The sequence below is a fragment of the Myotis daubentonii genome, chromosome 13 (genome assembly GCF_963259705.1).
Source record: "Myotis daubentonii chromosome 13, mMyoDau2.1, whole genome shotgun sequence".
NCBI classification, from domain to species: Eukaryota; Metazoa; Chordata; class Mammalia; order Chiroptera; family Vespertilionidae; genus Myotis; species Myotis daubentonii.
The window spans coordinates 19,484,940-19,506,708 of record NC_081852.1 but is presented as its reverse complement, the minus strand read 5'-3'; the positions used below and the strand labels follow the sequence as shown (position 1 = coordinate 19,506,708).

The 21,769-nt window shown below is 53.1% G+C and overlaps 1 protein-coding gene across 21 annotated transcripts in view; it reads right to left on the bottom strand.

Annotated features, from left to right (window-relative positions):
• Window positions 1–382: 382 nt before the first annotated feature.
• The window catches only part of CAMK2G (calcium/calmodulin dependent protein kinase II gamma), a 59,351-nt gene continuing 37,964 nt past the window's right edge, over window positions 383–21,769 (bottom strand). For 3 of the 21 annotated variants that reach the window (XM_059662314.1, XM_059662312.1, XM_059662315.1), the window contains 9 exons: window positions 14,101–14,133; window positions 11,749–11,817; window positions 10,530–10,574; window positions 8,518–8,566; window positions 7,225–7,338; window positions 5,196–5,271; window positions 4,738–4,832; window positions 2,839–3,083; window positions 383–2,364 (listed from right to left, as the gene is read on the bottom strand). In XM_059662314.1, coding sequence (XP_059518297.1) covers window positions 2,851–3,083; window positions 4,738–4,832; window positions 5,196–5,271; window positions 7,225–7,338; window positions 8,518–8,566; window positions 10,530–10,574; window positions 11,749–11,817; window positions 14,101–14,133 — 714 coding nt within the window. In that variant the 3' untranslated portion in view covers window positions 383–2,364; window positions 2,839–2,850. The other 18 variants (XM_059662316.1, XM_059662320.1, XM_059662319.1 and 15 more) reach the window with 11 other exon arrangements.

The window sequence follows — 21,769 nt, the reverse complement described above, 5'->3', positions numbered from 1 at the left end:
GGCTCGGCTCACCGAGGGGCGGGGCCCGGGCGCGTCCACTCCGCCTGCGGAGGGGGAGCCGGGCCGGCCCACCGAGAGGCGGGGGGGGGCGGCCCCTGGCGTGGGCGGGGCCTGGAGCGCGTCCACTCCGCCTGCGGAGGGGGAGCCGGGCCGGCCCACTGAGGCGGGGGGCGGGGCCAGGCCTTGGCCCAACACCTAAGGGCCCAAATGCCCCCTCCCCCTCCCAAACTCGCCTGGGCAGCCGGGTGAACTGTAAGCAGGTGGATGAGTTTATGAAGTTTTATTCCAAAATGGGCCCAAAGGGAGTGAGTGGAAACCTTGTAACCCAGGCTGCTAAAATCTAAGCCCCTGGCCATACATCTCCACCAGCAGTAACACAGTGGACGGTTTAAAGGTTATTTTATTAAATATCTTCAGTTCAAGGTTTCATTGTAACAAAGCTATGAAGGGTCTACCAACATTCAGAACAAACACTAACTATTTTTAAATTATTTCTATGTCATGCAAAAATTCTGCATCAAATGCCTTCCATTTCCTGTTTAAAAGGTGATTTTTTTTTTTAATAGTCTATTGTCTATAGATGCTGACATTAGCCCCAGAGAGGAGTAAGAATGCTAAGAAGTGGAGCTGGAGCAGCCACATGAAGCTATGGGTCTTAATGAACTCTAAGACCATTTGTCTTCAAGCCAGCAAAACCAAACCCCGTGGTGAAGGTGTCTGCGTGCTGGTACTGCAGGCTGCAGGGCGGCAAAGGGCTCAGGCCAGGGGCTGGGGCATGCATGAGGTGCTCAGAGGAGCCTGGCTACGTCCAAATACCAGCACCTGCGGGTTTGCTCTCTTCTCAGCTGGCTCCAAGGTCCATCTGTAGCTTTGCCTCCTGAAGGTAGTCCAGGCAGCTGGGGTCTACCCACTTTCCCCCCAACAGTGCAAATAATTGCGCAGACCAGTTTGCACAGCTGTTTCGGGGACACCAATGCCATGACCAGTTGCTCCTCCATTGTCTTCTCTATCTGCTTAGAGTATAGATCTTCCCCTCCTGGACTGGAACTCCTTGAGCACAGGAGGGACAATGAATGTAGGTAGGAGTCTTGGTTCTGAACACCTCTTTGGGGTACATGCAGTTGTTGTTGGTGGGGGTGATGCCCATGCAGATTGTCCAGCAGTTAAGTCTACACTTCAGTTGGTCAGTAAAGAGACCTCTTTAAGAGGACGCCTCTTCTTCTTGCCAAAGCCGTCGGGTCAATCTCAAAGACAGGAAAAGAGATGGACGTGCAGCAAGGGAATAGGAAGAAGGGAGGCAGCCCTCAGGGCGGCCTGAATGCATAGAGACAACCATCGACTCAATCCCGCTGCCTCACTCCTCCCATCCCACAGGGGCACTTGGCAGAGGGCCCAGGCCCAGATGAGGGTCAGCACGGGGACCACCGCCAGGAAAAGGCAAGACAGAAACAAAACTGCCGAAGGCAGCAAAGGGAGCCCTGACGAGGGTCTGGCTCTCTCCTTGCTCAGTTGTAAGAAAACAAAGACGGGGCAAAGCGCAACCCTTCCCCCTTTCCCACTGCAGGGACTGGGCCTCAATAGCAGGGCCCGCATGCACTGCGCATCCCATAGAAATGGATGAGTCGGTGAGGACATGTCAGGCTAACACGAGGTTTCTCGTCGGCTTCGTAGCGGACACACTTCTGCAGCACCAATTCTCTTCTCTTCTACGCTGAGTGGAATAGGACAGCAACATCCGGGCCCTTAGTCCTGAGGCCACTGTGTCTCAGCTGCCTCCGCTGCAGGCTGGGAGCTGTGCACTCTCTCCCAAGTAGGTCTGATGGCCACAGTGTTCTCCTCAGCCTCGTTCTAGGTGCCTATGCAAATTCTGAAGAAGTCCATTCCTAGACCTGGGGCGGGCAGGCCACCTCAGGGGCTGCGATCACATCACGGCCCCCAAAGTTTTGTCAGAGTTCTTGCCTGGTCTCCTAAGTCCATGGAGGCCAGAGGCCAACCTCACCTCTTCAGGGCTGGTGAGTGAGCCCGCTGCTCATGCCAGGATGGGCATTACACAAACTCCTGCCTTCTTGCCAGCCCAGGGGCTACTGATGGTTTTAAAACGCATCATGGTATGGATTCCATTTTTTTTTTTAAACAATCTTTTTTTTCTTTTTTCCCCCCTTAAATGTAAAAAACACCTCAGTACAGCAGAGACAGACACGAAGGGCGGGCGGGAGGGCTGCATGCAGGGGCGTGCATTGGCTGCTGCCGCTTTGTAATTTAATTGTTTTAAACCTCAAACGAACAGGACTGCCGCTGTCACTCAGGCCCTCCAGAGCCACTGGCTGCAAAGGTTCGACCTCCAGCTGGGATCTCCTAATGCCCCTGTCAAACAGGATAGACATAGTAACAGAACAGAAGACAGTAAACACACAGATGAGTTCCGGGAACTTACACTACACACGTGGCCAAGTCTGCCTGAGGAGGTGGAGGCTGGGGGAGAAGCCAGTATTGAAATACAACATCGCCTCCCATGTGCTGAGCACTGACTAAATGCTTTACTCATTAAGCCTCTTATTTCATTCTCACAGCTTCATGAGACAGGCACCGCCCTTTCCCTCTTTTGACAGCTAAGGAAACCGAGGCTTAGGGGGAGGAGGTAACCGGTCCAAGGCCACCCAATCTGGAGGCCTGGAGCTACTGGCCCCAAGTCTGTCTGATTTAAGAGCAGAACCTGTTACCGCCACACTGTGCAGCCCTTGCCATTCCTCCGGGGCGGCCCCATCTCCCTCAATGCCAACTCTCCACCACCTCTGACCCCACCTGTCCCAGCCCCTCCCCACCCCCCACCAGGTGCACCTGTGGCTGAGCTCACTGCAGCGGTGCGGCAGGGGCCCCTGAGCAGTGATAGTGGACATTGAGCCACTTGCCATCCCGGCGGTGCCAGACCCGGGTCTCCTCCGACTGGCTGGTGCGAGGCCGGCCCTGCCCATCGATGTACTGGGTGAGGCGGATATAGGCGATGCAAGCGGCGTCCTCTCCGATCACGTGGACGTGTGGGTTCAGGATGGTGGTGTGAATGGGCTTGCTGTTCTTGGACAGGACTGCAGGGGGCAGGGCAGGGTGAGTTAGGTAGGAAGGCGCCAGGCCCGCGCACTGACACTTCCTCTCAGCCTGCACTTCTAAGTCTCACCCTCTCTCGGCAACCACTCTGGGAGCTCTCCAAGTCCCCCATACATTTCCAGAGGCCAGGCAACCTCATCACATTAGTCTCAGTTACCCAAAAGGAAGAGGAAGGTGGGAACAATGGTAACAGCAGCTACTGTTTTAATCAGATATTGTGCTGGGGGTTTTACATGCATGAGCTGTAATTCTTTGGTTGATACCATTTTCTTCATTGTAAGGTAAGGACACAGGTTAAGTAATTTCCCCAAATCACACAACATCTGAGCTCAGGACCATATTACTCTTAACTAAAGCCTCTTCTCTTTCCTCTGATGTTTAGATTTCATAAGGGTTGGCTTGTTGTCAATTAGGGCTATAGAGCAAAATCAAGAACTTAAAATATTCCAAATGGATTTGTGATAAAAAAAAAAAAAAAAAAAAGGTCCAAAGTTCAAATTGAATCATCAAAGCACCAAGCTCAGGATATTCCCAGGATCCTCTGGGGGAAAGCCAAAAGATTGCCATTATCAGCAAACACTGTCAACTGTGTTACTTTTATTGAGATTCACATGAAAACTTCCTTAGAGCTTCTATAAACCCTGGAATTGCTTCTGGCTAATAGAATTACTTAGAGAGCCTAGGGTTTACATTTGCAGCTGAGACATGGAGAGGATGGTAGTTAGTAGAGAAAACAGCAACAAAATAAAATTCAGGGCAGGATGGGGAAGCCCCAGGACAAAGTGAGAAGGAAATAAAAAAGGAGGGAGGGAGGAAGGAGGGCCTTAGAGAGTGGAGAGAAAGACGGGAGGTGACTATTCAGCTTCTTGTCCCCTGGGATTCCGTGGACCGTCTAGCGCACAACCCCCAGCCAGGACGCCCGTCTCCCTCGATACTCAGGAAGACCCTAGCCACAACGTGCAGTCTCACAAGTCACCAGCAGTGCCTGTTCCTTGCTTGCACATTCTCATCCTGGCTTTAATTTCTTTACTGTGACATCTGCAGACACAGAGCAGTATTACTTGCTGAGACCACCTTAACTTCGTCTCAGATGGTTTCCAATCATCTTGAAAAGAGATGAGGCTTGCCCTGGCCGGTGTGGCTCAGCTGGCTGGAGCACCGTCCCATGCACGGAAAGGTGGCAGGTTCTATTCCCGGTCAGGGCACATACCCAGGTTGTGGGTTTGATCCCCGGTTGAGTCATGTACCAGAGGCAACTGATTGATGTTCTCTCTCTCTCTCTCTCTCTCTCTCTCTCTCTCTCTCTCTCTCTCTCTCTTTCCCTTCCTTCCTCTCTCTTAAAAAAAAAGAAAAAGTGAGGCTTAAAGAAATACAGTGACCTTGATTGTGGCAACCACCACTGCCATGAGGCAGCTGCAGTAGGGAAGGGGCACGCAGGTTCTGGAGCAGGGCCTTCAAAGGCGCCCTTTAAGGCCATTCTCAGAGCACAAGGAGGCAAGCACACGGACCAGGGTGCAGCGGGCAGGTCAAGTAAGAGGAAAGTGGGCAGCGGGGAAGAGGAGAGGGTGAGCGAGGACAGAGGCGAAGGGGGTGAAGGGGCAGGCAGGAGTATATCAGCAGCACGAACCCACTCACGATTCTCAAAGTAAAACTTATGGAAATCCATTCCCTCCACGAGGTTACCAAGGGCTTCGGGCTCAAAGGAAGTGAGGCCTGGATCACAAATCTTCCTGCAGAAAAGAAAAAGCAGCCTGTCAGTCTTCCACGGGGATTACTCGTCTTTCTTCCTCATTAGTGGGTCTATCCTGCAGGAGGTTAGCTTTGGGCCAGGCCGGACAAGATGGCTGAGATCTGAGGGGCACGCCTGCTAAGACCTCTTAGCCCTGCCTTTCAGCCCGCTGCCCGCCAGCACCCCACGGGAGGGCTCAACCAAGGGTATCTGCCTGGAAGGGCTCCCGACCTGGCGGCCTGATGTTTAACTCTCACACTGGGCCCAAGGCCCAACCTTCCCTTTCCCCAGGGTCCTAGCTGCTTTGGGGAGGAGGGAAAGGCCTTGAGAAACTTGAGCCTCAGTGAATTAGGTCTCTACTCACGTGTAGGCCTCAAAATCTCCATTGTTGATGGCCTCAATCAGCTGTTCTGTGATCTTAATGATCTCCTGTTTTCGCACTGTGGGGGGGAAAAATCCAGCACTTTACCTGCGTGGGACTGGGGAGCTCCTAAGTGGCGGGGAGCCCTCCCCAGTCTTCAAGGATCCCCTGTGATCTCTTTGACAAAGACAGCCCTCTTTGAGTTTGAGGCCCTTTGCAGGAAGAGTGAGCCCACCTCTGTCTCCATCCCTCCTCTGTCATCTGTAGAACTAACGACCGCCTCCTCCTGAAGCCCACCCATGCGTTGTGGCTCTCTGGCCTTTGTCTCCCTCTCCATCAACAACCAGGCTGCAGAACACACTCGTCTTTAACAGCCGAGGCGCCTGGCACATCATGAATACCCCGTGCAGAAGCGTGCATCCCATCTCCAGCAGGTTCAGCTTCTCTGAGAAGCTTCGCCCGATAAGGCTGTTTCCTGATAAGGTGTGGCTGACGTTTCTCACCTGAAGGGGCTCAGTCAGGTCTCAATTACCATGCCCCCCACTTCCACCCAGCCCCCACTCAGTGGTGCAGAACCTCACTCCAGGCAACAGCCAGCCTGAGAGCAGAATCCAGCCAGGGATGAGGGCTCCCAAAGCATGAATGTTAGGATGGATGCTTAATTCCCTTCCCCCTGCTCATCTCCTCCACAGGGCTTTTCTGAGATGAAGGATCTTGGAACTATAAACACTCTTTGTAAACAGAGCCTCTCACCAGAAAGACAGCTCCATTTACCCTGGACAAGCCCTGAAAAGCTCTAAATCTCATGCCAGGATGTGTCCCTCAGGAAATTCAAGACAAGGCACAGACTGACAGGCAAGCAGAGTTGGTGCCCTCGAGCCCCCAGCCATGCCAAGCCGAGGGACTGCTGGTGACATCCTGGGCTCAGGGCCAGATCACTTAGAGGGAGCACCACTGTCAGCAGAGGGTGCTGCCGGGGGAGGGCTCAGACTGAGACCGGGCTAACCCTGACCAGAACCTGGGCTGGCCCAGGACTCATGCCTTTCCTCACAGGAGCAAGAGGCTACAAGACACATGTGAGCGATTAGAACAGCACAGCCCAGTGGCACAGCTGGGAGAGGGCAGGGCAGCCAAGGGGACAGCCAGGTGGGGCCCCACCGCCAGCAGCACCTTCAGGTAAGCAGCAGGTTAGCGGGACCAGCGAGCTCTATTCGCGTTCTAGAGGCGCGCGCACACACACACACACACACACACACACACACACACACCCTCTCCCACCCCGCCAAACCCATCTGTCGGACCTGACTGGGGCCCTGTGGGTGAGGACGGTTGTGTTTAGAAACTCTAAACAGGACAGATAGTAGGAGGAAAAGAAGCAGACAAAGGCATGATCTACACAGACACCACTAAAAATATCCATACCAGCTGCCATTAACCTAGCAAGGCATCGTGTCAACATGTTCTACCACCTCATTTATTTTTCATCAGAATGCTATGAGGTAGGGGTCACTGTATCCCCATTCCACAGACGAGGAAACGAACTCTGGGAGGTTTAATCTACTTCACACATTTCTGAAAGTACTGTAGCTGGGATTCAAACTCAGGTCTGTCTCAGCCAAGCACCAGGCTCTCGATAGGATATGCTGAGCCCAGGAAACACCATATCCCAACGTGGTTTCTCAGCCATCGCGGCTTCCCCATCACCCGCTCCCACCCTCTCTGACTTCTGACTCGGCCTTTCTTCCTGGCTCAGTGCTGAGGTGAGACCCACTGCCTAACCCAGTGACTTTCCACTCCTTCCCCCATGCGATGCTCTCCCCCCCCACGCTGTGTCTCTGGGCCCTGGTCTCAGGCGCCCCGGCCTGGTTAACAGCGCCTCCGATCAGCTCCCCCACCCAGCAGGGGCCGAGCTCCCGAAGCTCACTCAACAGGACAGGACGGGGGAGCTGGGCGGCCAGCTCTGGGGGGGTCCCTGAGGGGCCTCAGGAGGAGCCAGGGAACGGACGCCAGGTTGTGCCTCCCTCACACTTACTGGCTGAGGAGCAGAGAGAAGGCTGGGGCTGCATGCCTGCAGAGGGGGCTGTTCTGTCCCGGGAGCTCCGTCCTTCGGGCACCGAGCTGCCATTCCCAGTGCGGAGCGGGGCAGCTAGCCAGCCAGGGCAGGGCAGGGCAAGGCAGAGCAGCCAAAACAAACAGAACAAGGCAGGTGAGCGAGCAAGCCGAACAGGACCCGCGCCCGTGGCCCTGCGGAGCCTGGGCAAGGCGATGCCTCGGGCTGCTGTGGACACTGGGCCTCCCAGCCAAGAGCCCCAGGAAAGTGCACTGACCTAGGCTTTGGCTTCCAGAGGGGCCTTCACACAGCCTGTCCAAGGGTCCCTGCTCCCCGGGGAGATGTTCTAGGGGGCTAGGCTACCAGGTCGAGAGCCCAGCAGCGAAGGAGCCAGGTACTCTGCCGGCTTCACCAGAATTGAGCTGACCTGACCTTCACCCCAGCAGCCCTGAGCAACTGTTCTTTCCGGTCGTACACATTTATGCTTCTATATTTTTTGGGTCCCCAAAGGTTTGGTGCCCCCTGGCGACCCCTGGGCATGTTCTCTCCGCTCTGTCCTGCAACATTCCTCCCTGTTTTCTGAAAGCCTGGCCTAAGGTCACCCAGCGAGGCAAAGGGAACGACTCTAGGCCAAACCAAAGAGCAGGGCAGAGACTCCCAGTGGTCTGGCCGCCATGCCCTCCCACATCCCCTGGCACTCTGGCCAGGCCCATGCCTAGGCCGGTGGTCCTTACAGCATCACCAGGACATCGCCAAGTGGGGTTCCGACTCCACTGCTGGTGCCAAGCCTTTGTGACGAGAGTGCCCCACTCCCCCCCATGCGCCTAGGCCTGTTCCGGTTTTAAAACAGGAAGTTGCACATCTTGGGAACCACCTCAGTCCTGGGGGTATTGAGACAACTGGTCACCCTACTGACAACTCACGATATTTGTGGGTTATTTCTGTGGGGACTCAAGGGGTCCCTGCTGTGGGATGACACAGCATTCTCTGCAACAGGTACAGGTCTCTGAGCCCTGGTCCTGGACAGGCTCGGAAATAACTCTAGTTCAGCTATTCCAGACTCGGGGCCAGAGGAGACAGGCCTCTTGCCTGGCCCAGCCACAACAGACAGGAGCCTCCCATCGCGGCCCACGGAGAGCAGTCAGGCCACGCCCTCCTCTGGAGTAGACGGAGCCACCCATCTCCGCTCTGGGGGCAGACAGGCAGGTGTTCCGCTGGAGCCAAGGCACCTGGGACACGGCGGGCGTCCCTTCCCCACCCAGGGCCAGCACCTACCTTTGAGGTCCTCATCTTCCGTGGTGGTGTTGCAGCTCTCCGTGGAGCCCTGGAGGCCGGAAAGAACACGCTTGTAGTTACGCAGGCCCTTGGGAAACCCGAGCAGCCAAGCAGAACAAAAGCAGAGCCCGTGCCCGCGCAGGGAGGGATCCTAGGCGGTTCCGTGCCTACCCTGGCCGCTGGACTCTCACAAAACTCGGGAGTCCCAACTCCCTCCCCAACTCAGGAAATGGCACCACCAATGCCGCCATCTGGGTGAAAACCTACAGTCACCTCCTAGGTTTTTCGGTTGATTCCTTTTCCCCCCTTCTTTCTCTCATATCTCAGTTATGCCATCTAAAATCAAATCTGTCCATTCTACCTCCAAAATAAATCCCATCTCACTCCCACCTGCGTCTAAGCTACCCACATCTGGCACCCGAACTGCTACAATCACTTCCTGGTCTCCCTGCTCCGCCCTTGCCTCCTATGACATGGCCAGAGGGGCTTTTCAGAGTCCGTCGGACTGTATTACTCCCCATCTGAGAATCACCAACAGCTTCTTGCAGCTGCTGGAATAAAATGCAAACCCGAGTCCTTCACGGCAGGCCCTGCCCGCCTCTCCAACTCCCCCACCCTCCCTGCTCCCCTGCTCCCCGGCCCCTTGCTCTTCGTGCTTGGATCTCTGCTTGATTTCTTCTACTTCTTCATTCTGGATACATGCCAAGCCCCTGAGTTTGCCTGGCTGCCTTGCTCCCATCATGTAGTTCAAATATCACCCACCTCCTGACCATGTAATCAAAGGCCCTGTTCCCTCTTGACTTTGTGCCATTTCCTTCATAGCACTTATCACAACTAGACTTTCTCTTAGTTATTTGGTTTTTGGTTTATTGTCTGCCTTCCCCACACCCGTGGAGAGGGATTTTGTCTTGTCACTTCTATAAAACAGAACTACGGGCGGTTTGGCTCAATGAATATTTGCGACTGGGATTGAACAGGAGACAAGGTTATTGAGGACAAAGAGCTGAGGCCAAGGAGAATGTCCTAGGGCCTGATGATATTCTTGCTCTGTTTTCCGAGCTGACGTTGATTCTCATTTACACTTCGCCAGTCACGGAAGACAGTTCTGTGACTATTACCCCCAGTTCACAGAGAAAGTAACTGAGAGGCAGAGCAGTCGAGTGTCTTGTCCGGCGGCCCAGGGCCAGGATTCAAGCCCAGGCCTGTCCGACTGAAGAGCCTGAACTCAGCATCACCAAGAACGGAGTAACTGCCCGGCCAGCGTGGCTCAGTGGTTGAGCACTGACCTATGAGCCAGGAGGTCACGGCTTGATTCCTGGTCAGGGCATATGCCCTGGGTGTGGGCTCGATCCCCAGTAGGGGGCGTGCAGGAGCTGATCAATGATTCTCTCTCATCATTGATGTTTCTATCTCCCTCTTCCTTCCTCTCTGACATCAATAAAAATGTATTAAAAAAGAAAAAGAAGGGAGTAACCAACAGCCTAGACCAGTGGTTGGCAAACTCATTAGTCAACAGAGCCAAATATCAACAGTACAACGATTGAGATTTCTTTTGAGAGCCAAATTTTTTAAACTTAAACTATATAGGTAGGTACATTGCTATTAACTTAATTAGGGTACTCCTAAGCTGGCCTTTGCTAAAAACGTCCTCAATCTGATTGAGGTACGTTCGCTGAGGTCGACCCCTTCCAACTCTCCCATCCACACTCGTCTACTTGTTTTGTCCATCTCCTTTCCAAAAACTGACTTCTGTGCATGGGCCACGAAGTTTCAATCGCACTGTACGTGCACGCCCGCATGTGGTATTTTGTGGAAGAGCCACACTCAAGGGGCCAAAGAGCCACATGTGGCTCGCAAGCCGCGGTTTGCCAACCACTGGCCTAGACGCTGCAAACACCTTGGCCCTGACGTCCAGCCTGCAGGCTGCCATCTGTGGGACCCTCGGATCCCGCGACGCAGCCCACCGGCTCCCTTCTGACACGGAGGCAGGGGGCAGCTCACGACCCACTCACCTTGATCCCGTCTGTAGCGTTGTGCACCACGGTGGTTTGCGGCTCCTGTGAGGGAAGATGAAAATTACCCTCCTGACCTCGGAGACAGACTTACTGCTCTTCCCTGGGGGACCCCCACCCCTACCCAGGCACCCTCAGAGACCTCTATAATGACCACTGGGGCCTCCCCACTAGCCATTCTCACAAGACAAAACGTCCTGATATGACTGGGTCCTAGGTAGCCGGGAGCCCCAGATTCAGGGGACAGCGCTGGCTGGTAAGAAAGAGAGGCCTGGCCATGGAAGCAGGCACCAGGGGAGCGGAGAGGAAGCGGGTCTCTGACCCTGATTCCTGCTCCTTCTGAGTTTCCTCTCCCCACGGGACAAGTACACTGGGGGAGCTGTGGGGCTAAGGGCACAGGCTGGACCCCACCGACAGTGTTCACCACGGGGTAGGCCGGAAAAAGGGAGAGCGGACTAAGGTGTCCCAGAAAGACCCAGGGTGCCCCCACAGCAAGCTGAGCCCAGAGCTGCCTGCTTCACCCACCTCTGCCTTCCCCGGGGTCCCGTCCCCTACATCAGCATGTCAGGCAGCATGAGGGTCCACAGAAAGCAGGAGGAGCAGCAGGCACGGTTACCCCTCCCTCTCTCCTAGTCATCCCCTGCTCCCTCCTTAGCCTGCACTAGCAGAGGGAGCTCTGGGAGCGCACGATGCCCCTCCAAAGAGCCAGAGAGAACTCCGACGGCACAAGCAGCATGGGGCTCTCCAGAAACCCAGAGATCAGCACCATCGGGGGTGGGGAGAGGGACCCCAGCCCTCCGTCCTGTTCGTGAATTGCAAAGGAAAGGCTGAGGCAGATTTTATAAGGCCTCCAAGAACTGACGTACAGGCCCCGAGAAAGCTCCTACCCTCTCCTTTTATAAGCAACTGACTTTCCCGGCCCCCAAAGCAGACCCACTGGGGGCCCAGCCTGGGGCTGGGAGGTTTAGCCGAGAGCCCCGACCACTCTTCCCCCAACAGTGAAAGGAGCAGGAGCAGTTCTGCCGTGCAGGAAGGAGCGTGGTCAGCCGGGACAATGAGGGGGAAGGGGTCTGTGGGGAAGTACACGAAGCAGCCTGATCTACAGGAATCCAGAAAGGAAGAGAGCCAGAGAGGCCTGGGCGGGAGGGCAAGAAGAGGACGCGGGAAGGAGCAGGAGGCAGCCGGGGGCAGGGGCGGAGAAGCCGTAGTCAGGAGGTACCATGGCCGTCTGCAAGGGCGCAGGCTCTTGGGCTGGGCTTACGAGACTGTTTTTGTTGTTGCTCTGTGGCTGAGACAAGAAAACAGATGGTTTAGTTCCTCTGGAGTCACCAAGGCAGCTCAGGTTCGACTCCCAGACCCCCCTTGCCCCCTGGCCTGGCCTGGAGGAACTAGGGCTCAGGTGGCCTCCAAAACGCTACGCGGATGGCAGCGATGGCTGGAGAGATGATCGAAAGAGGGGAGCAGTTGAAGGGGGGTCCAGAGACTGAGCTCTGGAAGCATCCTCAAGGTGGGGCCAGCCTTCCAAAGACTGGTTTAGGGCATCTCTCCAGAACTCTCCGCTTCAGCCAGATGCAATGTCACTGCACAACCACCGTCACCCAAAGAAACGCGGGAGCTTCTTCTCATTTCACAAGGGGAGAAGGAAGGTGGCTTATAAGAAAGCAGAACAAAACTCAGAAACGCTGCGTCTCCTATCTGTGGGCGTTCTCCTGGTGCCCTTTCAACCTGCCACCTGCACTCCCTTCCCTTACAGCACCAGCTTCAAGCCTGACCTGAAAGAAGAGGAAGAGAAGAGAAAGGAAACCTGGTCCAGGAGGTGGTGTCCGAGAGGAAGGGGTGGGGTTTGGCTTTGCTTAGAGTATGCACCTACTGACCCACGGAGCAGACAGGAGCGCGCTGCTGGCCTTGCCGCCTGACGGCTCGTGGACGGGGTCAGCTGCCAGGAAGGACTGAGCTCCAAGGAGGGGCCGGTGAACCCAGCTGGGGGCTGTGGCTGCAGTCCCAGAGCCCAGCCCCCAGGAAAGAGGAGGCTGACGGGCAGGCCAGCACTCCCACAGCAGAGACCACCGGGATATCTCATCTTTCAAAATGTCACACTGAGCGGCACAGCAAGGGAGGTGGGGGGGAGGGTGGCCGGGAAGGAAGGAGGCAGGGCGTCGTAGCGATGCTCTCCCAGCAGACTTACGATCCCCTAACCAGTGGACTCAGTCTCACGAGTGTCCAGTGGAGCTGGCGGCCCCTGAGAAGAGGCCTGATGCCTGCAAGTCCTTCAAAAGGCACAGAGACAAACGCGTGCCTACCACCTCTGCGGGGGCGCAAATGAGGATGCACGCCAAAAGCTACCCAGACGGTTTCTTCTCGCCTGGGGGCCTCTTCCCCAGCCCCGAGGACCAGACCTGAAGCCATCCACCCTTCGCTCGCTGAGGCATCCCAAACCCAGGTCTGGGCATGGAACCTCAAACCAGGAACCAAGCGCTACAAGACTCCACTGAACGCTGCAGGCTGAGAAGAGGGGTCCCAGGAGCCAGGACGTGGGTCTCAACTCACAGGAGCTCTGCTCTCTCCCATTCCCCCCAGAGAAGGAGCAGGGCCCTCCTAGCTCAGCGATGACACTGACCTTCTGGGCGGGGCTGCCTGGCCAAGGCTGTCTTGCCTGCAAAGCCCAGCTGAGATAGATCCTGGCACAGGGGGAGGACTCCAGGGTGTTCATAAAACCTGTCCTATCTGAAGAGGGCTGGGATGCCCCCCGGGTTGCCCCACCTCTGGCTTTAATGGACGGTTTCATAATGACTCGGGCTGCCGTGTTGCTCTTGGTGCCCCGCGTCCCATGAGAAAGAAGGTGCGTTCCTGCTCTGGCCCCCCGGCCGGTGAGCTCAGCTGGCTGGAGCATCGTCCAGGGCACCAGAAGGTGGCGGTTTGATGACTGGTCAGGGCACATATCCAGGTTGCAGGCTCAATCCCCAGTAGGGGTGGGGCGTGCGAGAGGCAACCGATCGATGTTTTTCTCTCTCTCCCCCCACTTCCTCTCTCTCCGAAATCAATGAAAACCATGTCCTCAGGTGAGGATAAAAATACACGTGCTTCCTGTTGTCTTTCAGCTGTTCCCCGAGGGCTGGGTGGGGAGGATAAAACGCTGGGCACTGCTAATGGGCAGCTGCACAGGGGAAAAGGCCGGGAGAGTGAGGCTCTTCAACCAGCTCTTCTGCCCACCAGACGTCCACCGGCTGCCAGTCTGCAGGAATTCGCTGTCCGTGCCCGGGGAGCAGGGCCTCGCCTCCTGGGCAGCAGTGAGTGAGGGTCTCTCCCTGTGCTTGCCCCTGGCCCCGGGTCCCTGCCAGCTTTACCCGCTGCCCTGGGCTGCGGCAGGCACATTCCAATGCCCACCTTTTAGGCTCCTGGGGGACCTTGGGCCATGGCCCCCGCCCCGCAGGACGGGCCACACCTGCCCACACAGCACAGACATGCAGTGAGGATGAGTGAAGCGCACGCACATGGCAGAATGGGTTTGCGTGGCCGGCAGGCGGGCACAGGCAGCATGGAGTGGGCAGATGGGTGGGCAGGCAAGGCTCACCATTAGGTGCACGCTGGAACTTGACTTCCTTTTCTGGACACACCACAGCAAAAGGGAAAGAACAGGAAAGAGGAGGTAAGAAGAGAAGCACAGAGACGCTGCAGGTTAGTGCACCAGCGTAGGCTCTGCCTCGGGAGAAAAGAGCGGAAGGAGGAGACCCGGAGTCCGGCACACACGGGCTCCGGACCCTGGGAGAGAACGCCTCTGCCGTCAGGCGCACACACACAGGTTTAGTATGTTCAGAGAGGCCTCGGCCTTGCTCAGAGGAAGCTGCTAGAGGAGATTAAGTCACAAGTCTGGGAGGGTGAGTAACATTTCCATGCAAATTTACAGCTTTGGGTTTATTTTCTCTCATTCCTAGGTCTGCCTGAAATTCGGGTGAGCAGCTACCAGGTAGGTGGTGAAAGTACTCAGACCATCCTCAGATTAATCACATTTGATTTCTGAGCTTCGACATTTTTTTTTTCCTTTTTGCTGCCCACCTGAACTGCTTTTGGATGAAGATGTTGAGCTTTTAAAAATTATTTGACAAACAAAATCTGGCACCCCTTTTATCGGCCTGGCCACCCTCGTTGGTAAGATTTCAATGTTTTCCTTCATTTTGCAATGAGTTGGGAAATAGAAAGATAGAGGAGTGTTGGTGATCAGAAGTACAGCGATCACAACGACAGAGATGTAAACCATGGGGAATGCTGGAAGCAGTGACTGATCAGCCTTCACCAGATGCTCATGGACTTTATGTTCAGATGTGAAACAAGAGCATAAAAATAAAGAGCACATGGAACACTGAAAATACATCTCAGAAGACTGAGTCTGAAAGGTGAGAGGTAATTAAGAACCTTCTAATTAGCTGGCTGGGAGACGGAAGTCCCCTTGGACCACGGCTGTCTGCTGTTTGACTATTGCATGTTCGTTTAACGCTACCCCGCAAGCACTCCCGGAGGGCTGTTCTGGCCACAGTGAGCAAGTCTGAGAAACGCTCCTGCCCTCAGGAGGCTGGCACTCTATGTGGTGCTGTCGTCACATGATCTTTAAGTGAAATGTTTTCCTTTGTGGTTCTTAACTAGAGGCATTCCACTGCATCACTGCTGACGTCCTCTATGATGTCACGAGGGTGGCGGCCACAGTCTGGGCAGTCCTGGGATCTCTTTAACGGTTCCAGAGAGTTCTCTAGCTAAAGATCGGTGCTGCGTCTGTCCGGCAATGCTGACAATCTCATCAAAAGTGATATTTCCAGTGTGTTTCATGTTTTTTGCTTCTTCCTGTCTGTTGGTGGTTCTGTGAAGGCTTTGATGATCAGGGCAGAGGGAGAAGGCACTAAACTCAACCCGGGCCTGACTGCTCTGATTGGTCCGTTTTACCGTAATCCTCAGACCCTTCCAATCACTGGTTGCTCTGGCGCTGTCATCACCAACGCTTTTTGGAGACAAACCCAGGGGGCCGATCCTGTGGCACTGCCTTCCCCGCCGGTGCTCCTCAGGATACAGCTTGGATCTGTTGGGTTCGAACTCCAGTGACGTGGTGGAGGCGGCTGGTGTAGGAGGAACCGGATTCGGGGTGACCGAAGGATGGTACGCCTCCTCCGAGCCCAAAACCAAAAGAACGGAAGAGCCTTCGACTCTGCCGGGTGTCCTGACACTCTACTTTAGAAGGCATCTTTGGGAATGTTATTATATTAAAAAAAGAAGGGAATACAAATACTTAAAAGAATGGTCCACAATTAGGAATTAGACCTAAAGAAAAAGAAAGCCTAAATATAATGAGGACTCTCATATTTGCCAAAGACAACACGAGATTTTACTTTCAAAATCATCCCTCAAAAAGAGGGAGTTGCCTTACATTCACACGAATCCCTTCACTTCATCCAACTACCAGTGGTCGGCAAACTCATTGGTCAACAGAGCCAAATACCAACAGTACAACGATTGAAATTTCTTTTGAGAGCCAAATTTTTTAAACTTAAACTATAAGGTAGGTACATTGTTATTAACTTAATTAGGGTACTCCTAAGGCTTAGGAAGAGCCACACTCAAGGGGCCAAAGAGCTGCATGTGGCTCTTGAGCCGCAGTTTGCCAACCATGGGACTAGACTGTTAAGGAAGGCGGTCCATATCTCCTTTATCTTTGTAATCTCTATGGGGCCTCGCGGAAGGCCTTAAAGTTATCGTGCAACCAACTAATGTTTACTGAGTGGCACTGGGTTCGCCGACTGGCTTTGCCCCGGCCAAAGCAGAGCACGGGCGTCCGACTTGCCCAGAATCCGATCAGTGGAACTGCGGGGGCCGGCCCAGGCCCAGTCTGGGTGCGGGTGGTTTTGGGGAGCTGTCATGACGGTTGTTTATAGCAGGTTGTTCTACCCGGGCCTGGCCTTGCACTTTGTCTGCTTCACTTAACGGGCAGTACGTTCCCAACTTGCTCCCAGCTGGCCGTCCTTTTCCTAAACGGCCTTTCATGAAACCCCGAGATAATCTTCTTCCACTCAAGTGTTAGTTTCTTCTAGGTGAGCTGTTTTCTTTCCATGCCTTTCTCCATCCTTTTGGGGCTTTGCCCTCAGCCATGCAAAGCCAGCATGGCAGCACTGTTTCAATACCAGGTCATTTCTCAAGAACTACATCCCACTTAGATTTAAAAATTAAACATTTATTTAAAATTTCAAACCAGAAAAGGGTTCCAGCCTCCTTTCCATACTTAAACAAATATTCAAACAGTACTTAAGGAAATATCTATATCCTTTTTTTCTCTCTCTCTTCTTAAATATTGGATGGCCATTCTGGCCTGGGACTAGCAGAACCCATGAGTGGTCCTCAACTAGGCACCTCTAGGGATCTGAGAGTTGGTGGCCCCTCCAAGTGGCTCTCACTCTGCCATAGACCTTTTGAGTCACAGGCATCCACATTCAAAGAAACCTAACTAGAACCCGAAGTCCCCATATTCAAGACCACAAAGGAGACTCGCTGCTCAAGTTGATGCTATTCGAGCATCTTGTGGTGGAAGCTTCTGGATAGTGAGAAGGAAACCACTCGATGGGCCTCAGGCAGCAGGAACTGGGGCAGGAGGACAGGGTATAAAAGCATCTTCTGAGCAACGTCACAGCCTCCCTCACAATCCAGGTTATCGCTTTCACTTTCAGAAAACCAAACCCCACATCCTGGTTTCATCCAACCACGTCACTGTCATCTACTTGTTCCTGATTATAAAAGGACTGCAGCCACATCACAAGCAATTTGGGCAACAGAAAAGAAGGGGGGGGGGGGGAAATCCATAATGCTACCACGCTTGCCAGTCTTTTCTTACACAATTTAAAAGTGTCATTATAAGCTATATACAAGTTTATGCTTTACTTTGAAAAGAAATAGTATTTTGATTTTTGTTCTGGTTATCAACGTAATGCATCACCTAGCTGAAATATGCAGGACATACAGGAAAAGGTATAAAATAAAAGTTTCCTAAATTCCCATCGCCCAGTGAGGTTATTATTAACACGTCAGTGGGTTTCCTTCCAGTTCATTTTCTATCCACCTGCCATATACTGAATATGATCTATAAACACATTGTTTTTTTTAAAAAAAAACAAATGTAGATAGTAGAGTATGTACTACTTTACACCCCACTTAATATAAAGCATCTCTGTCATTGTATCACATCTCGGTCATAACTGTCGTGACAATTAGTAGCTTTATAATGGTCTCTTATGGGTTTCCCATCATTCCTTAGTCATTACCTACTGGCTTTTGAGATCATCTCCAATCTTTTCACAGCTACAAATCACATCACACTGAACATCTTCTCGCTTTCAGTTTTTTCCACATTTTGAATTATCTCTTTAGGATAAATTCCCAGAAGCAGACGTAAAGGGTAAACAAGGCAGGCACACTTTTATCGTTTCTGACACGCAGACTGCTTTACAAAATTTCATCCTGACTTTTCACTAACTCCAAGAGTTGGAAACGGCCCTTTGTTCTGACTTGCATTTCTCTGCTATTAGTGAGGCTAAACCTAAACACCCATATGGGAGCCACTTCTTCCTCCTTTTCAGACAGATTGTCAGTTCATCTTCTCTGACCGTGATCTGCTGGGTTTTAGGGAGGATTCTGATTTGTTAGAGAAATCTCTTTTGTATAAAAAAAATAATATTAACTCTTCCCATCACACCTGCTGTGCTGGTTTCCCCCAGCCGGTCTGTTGCTGGCCTTTTAATTTGGGTTGGCCATCCTCTTCGCAAACGCTTGCAGCATCTCAGCCTCTGGGGTCCCACCACTATGTCCAAAGTCTTTCCTCAAGAGTCAGACTCATTTACTGGGCACATCAGGTTCAGACGCTGGCTGGGTCCCCCCCGTTTTCATTCAGAGCAGTTTAGTGATTCTGTCCCCCGAGTTCTCATCCTCCCGTGTTCCTGGAAGGTACGTTGTCGCATACCCGTTCTTTCCCCACCTCCTGTTCTTCCTGCATTCCCTTTGCTGAGCCCTCTTCTTTTCCAGCCCCTTAATAACAGACAACCCCCAAGTTTTGTCTTTACCGGACTCTTAATCCTTCATGGATTTACATGGGGGGAGGGGAAGTACGATTAAAATTCAGACTCTACCTCCCACCCAGGGCTTTCTGAATCTGGATTCTAGGTTACCCTGGAATCTGTACTTTTAATTAGCTCCTTAGGCTAATCTTACATGGCCACACCTGATGGTCATCCGTTGGGCCAGCATCTAGGACAGTGATGGCGAACCTATGACACACGTGTCAGAGGTGACACGCGAACTCATTTTTTTGGTTGATTTTTCTTTGTTAAATGGCATTTAAATATATAAAATAAATATCAAAAAATTTCTATATGTGACACGGCACCAGAGTTAAGTTAGGGTTTTTCTTTTCTTTTCTTTTTTTTTTTTTAATATACTTTATTGATTTTTTACAGAGAGAAAGGGAAAGAGATAGAGAGTCAGAAACATCGATGAGAGAGAAACATCAATCAGGTGCCTCCTGCACATCTCCCACTGGGGATGTGCCCGCAACCCAGGTACATGCCCTTGACCGGAATCGAACCCGGGACCTTTCAGTCTGCAGTCCGATGCTCTATCCACTGAGCCAAACCAGTTTCGGCATGTTAGGGTTTTTCAAAATGCTGACACACCGAGCTCAAAAGGTTCGCCATCACTGATCTAGGAAGTTCTGCTTGAAATGTGTCCCTTAATGGCTCGTTGATTCACCCTCTCACCGCCATTTCAGCGGTCACTGCTTTATTGCAGCTCCTATTTGGTGCACTTGCAGTTTGCTTCAGCCAGACACAAGGTCCTCAAGTTCCCAGAATCATCGTGCTGCCCAAACTCGTGTACCTCCACACTTGCTGTTCCCTCTGTCTGGAATATTCTTCTTCCTTCTCCTCTCCTTAACCTGGCAAAATCCAGGGAATCCTTCAAACTCAGTTCATGGGCTGTCTCCTCCAGAAAGTTTTCCTGTTCTGGCCCCGATGCTGGTCTCTCCCGTCCCCGCTCCTGCACACCCCCTCACGGACCTCGCCAGGCCGCACCAGGACTGGTGGCTTCCCTGTCTCCCCCACCGCGAGCACTTCAAGGGGGGACTATGTCGCTGCTCCCCAACTCCCGAGGCACAGACCTGGCTGAGCAGGCGGACTGGTGATGCACTCATCCGAGTCCCCATTTGCACGTCCAGTGCGGCCCTCCTCCCCCAGTCTTTCCAGCCCCTTAAAGACCTCTCCACCCAGATCCCCGCCGCCTCGCAATCTCAAGGTGGTCAAAACAACCTTCTCTTCCCTCCCCTGGGCCTCCCGTCCCACTACCCCATTTCTAGCAGAGGCACCACCAATTCTTTCAACATTCCAGAGCTTTTATGTTATCTTTGACGGGTCCTTTTTTAACCCTCCCCGCACTGCTTCCTTTGACACATCTCTAAGCAGAACTAACATCTCATGAGACCCCAGCATCCATGGGCACAGCTAGACCCACTGCCCACAGGCAACCCCTGTTCTGACAGTTTCTACTTCTAATCACCTTGTCTTCACCCTGCACCAGACTGTAACAAATCCTAGTCGGTACCTCTGTGTCTGGCTTTTACACTCTTCTATTTGTCCTTAACACCCTCAGCCACGTCTTTAAAAAAACACATCCCGCTCACTGTAGCTTCCTTCTCAGTGGCCTTCAGCGTTTCCTGTGGTCTGACATAGCCCTGCAATTCCTCTGCCCAACCAGACCAACCCAGCTGTAGCTCTGACATCCCTGAGCCACACACCCCAAGTTCCAGGTGGGCAGGACCATAAAAACATTTCCTGTTGTTCTTATGTTATAGGATACATTCTCATTTCAAAGGAAATACTAAAGAACAAAAGGTGTGTTCCCTACCCTGTCCTCGCCTCTAATCCCACTCCCTAGAGGCAATTACTGACTTGGTTCCAAGAAGCTTTTCCTAGAAGCTTCTTAAACAGAACCATCTCGGGTAGGATCCAGTACCACAGGCCATTCCGTGCTGGGCTGGTTCCAGGTGTGTCCGTTTTCCTCTTTAACTACCTTGCCGCTTCCTAAAGCCAGAAGACAGCATCACCTCTTTCTAAAGCATCAGCTTCTACACGCTTGGGTGCTCCTAGAACTGAGTGCAGCCCTGGGCCAGATAGGTACTTATTACACACTCCCTAAAGGTTGATTGATTCTAGCTATTCCCCCAAACAGAGATATGCAACATCTCTCTCCGACTACACCTGCCACCTTTCCTATCTTGGTTCCACCCATCCAGCTCATGTCCTCATAACGGGAAGGGGGCAGCGGTCAACCCCAGCACCATGTCAGCAGCCGTGCGCAGAGCCCGAGCTCCGCTCCCTGGGGCAGGAGTACACAGCAGCAAGCACGCAGAGAATGAGAGGAGGAGGAAGGTGGGCGGGCGAGGAAATGGGGCACACGTGTATATCTCAGCTGGGGACAGAGGATCCTGGGGAAAGGCGTAGCTTAAACATTTGCTGGGATTTAAAGGTTTGGATAATTTCAGTTTGAAATTCTCCGTGGTGTAAACTGATAGCATGAACTCCCATCCCACGCCCTGTCCCCAGCCCTTTCCGACCCCAAGGCATCTACAGGACACCTTGCGCCCTGTGAGGACCCCCAGCCACCTCTCCTCCACTTTGGCCAAGCAGCCACTCACTCTAGGGGTTCCCGCTGGTCCCTGCAGGCCCCTAGTCCCTCCTCTTTCCCTGGCCCCACAGGAAAGCTCCCTTACCTAACGGGAAAGCTGTGCATACCCTGTCCCTCGCCTGCTTCTGAGGGGCCTATGCCCTGATAGAGTTTAAGACACTTTCACTTAGAGGTAGCTGAGCTGGGTCCCAGAAGTGCTTCGAGGTAAGGAAAGACCAAAAGGATTATGGCTTCAGGCAAACTTTGCTTTCATTTGATAAAAAAGGGTTTGTGCTTCAGAAAGAACAAGAAAGAAAAAAAATTAACCAAAATGACTTTAAAAAAACCCAGAGAGTCAAAAGCCCTACAAATGAGGCACCTGTCTGGAAGTCAAGCTCAGGATTCAGCTTTAGTCAAACCATCGTTTGGATCGGTTCCCCGGGGTCTTTTGGATCAGCTAGGCTCAGGAGAAACACACCTGCCTTCTGCCCTCTCAGGCCAGTGGAACCTGCTGTTCCGAGCACACAGGTTTCTGGTTTAAAGCAGAAAAGCAAGGACAG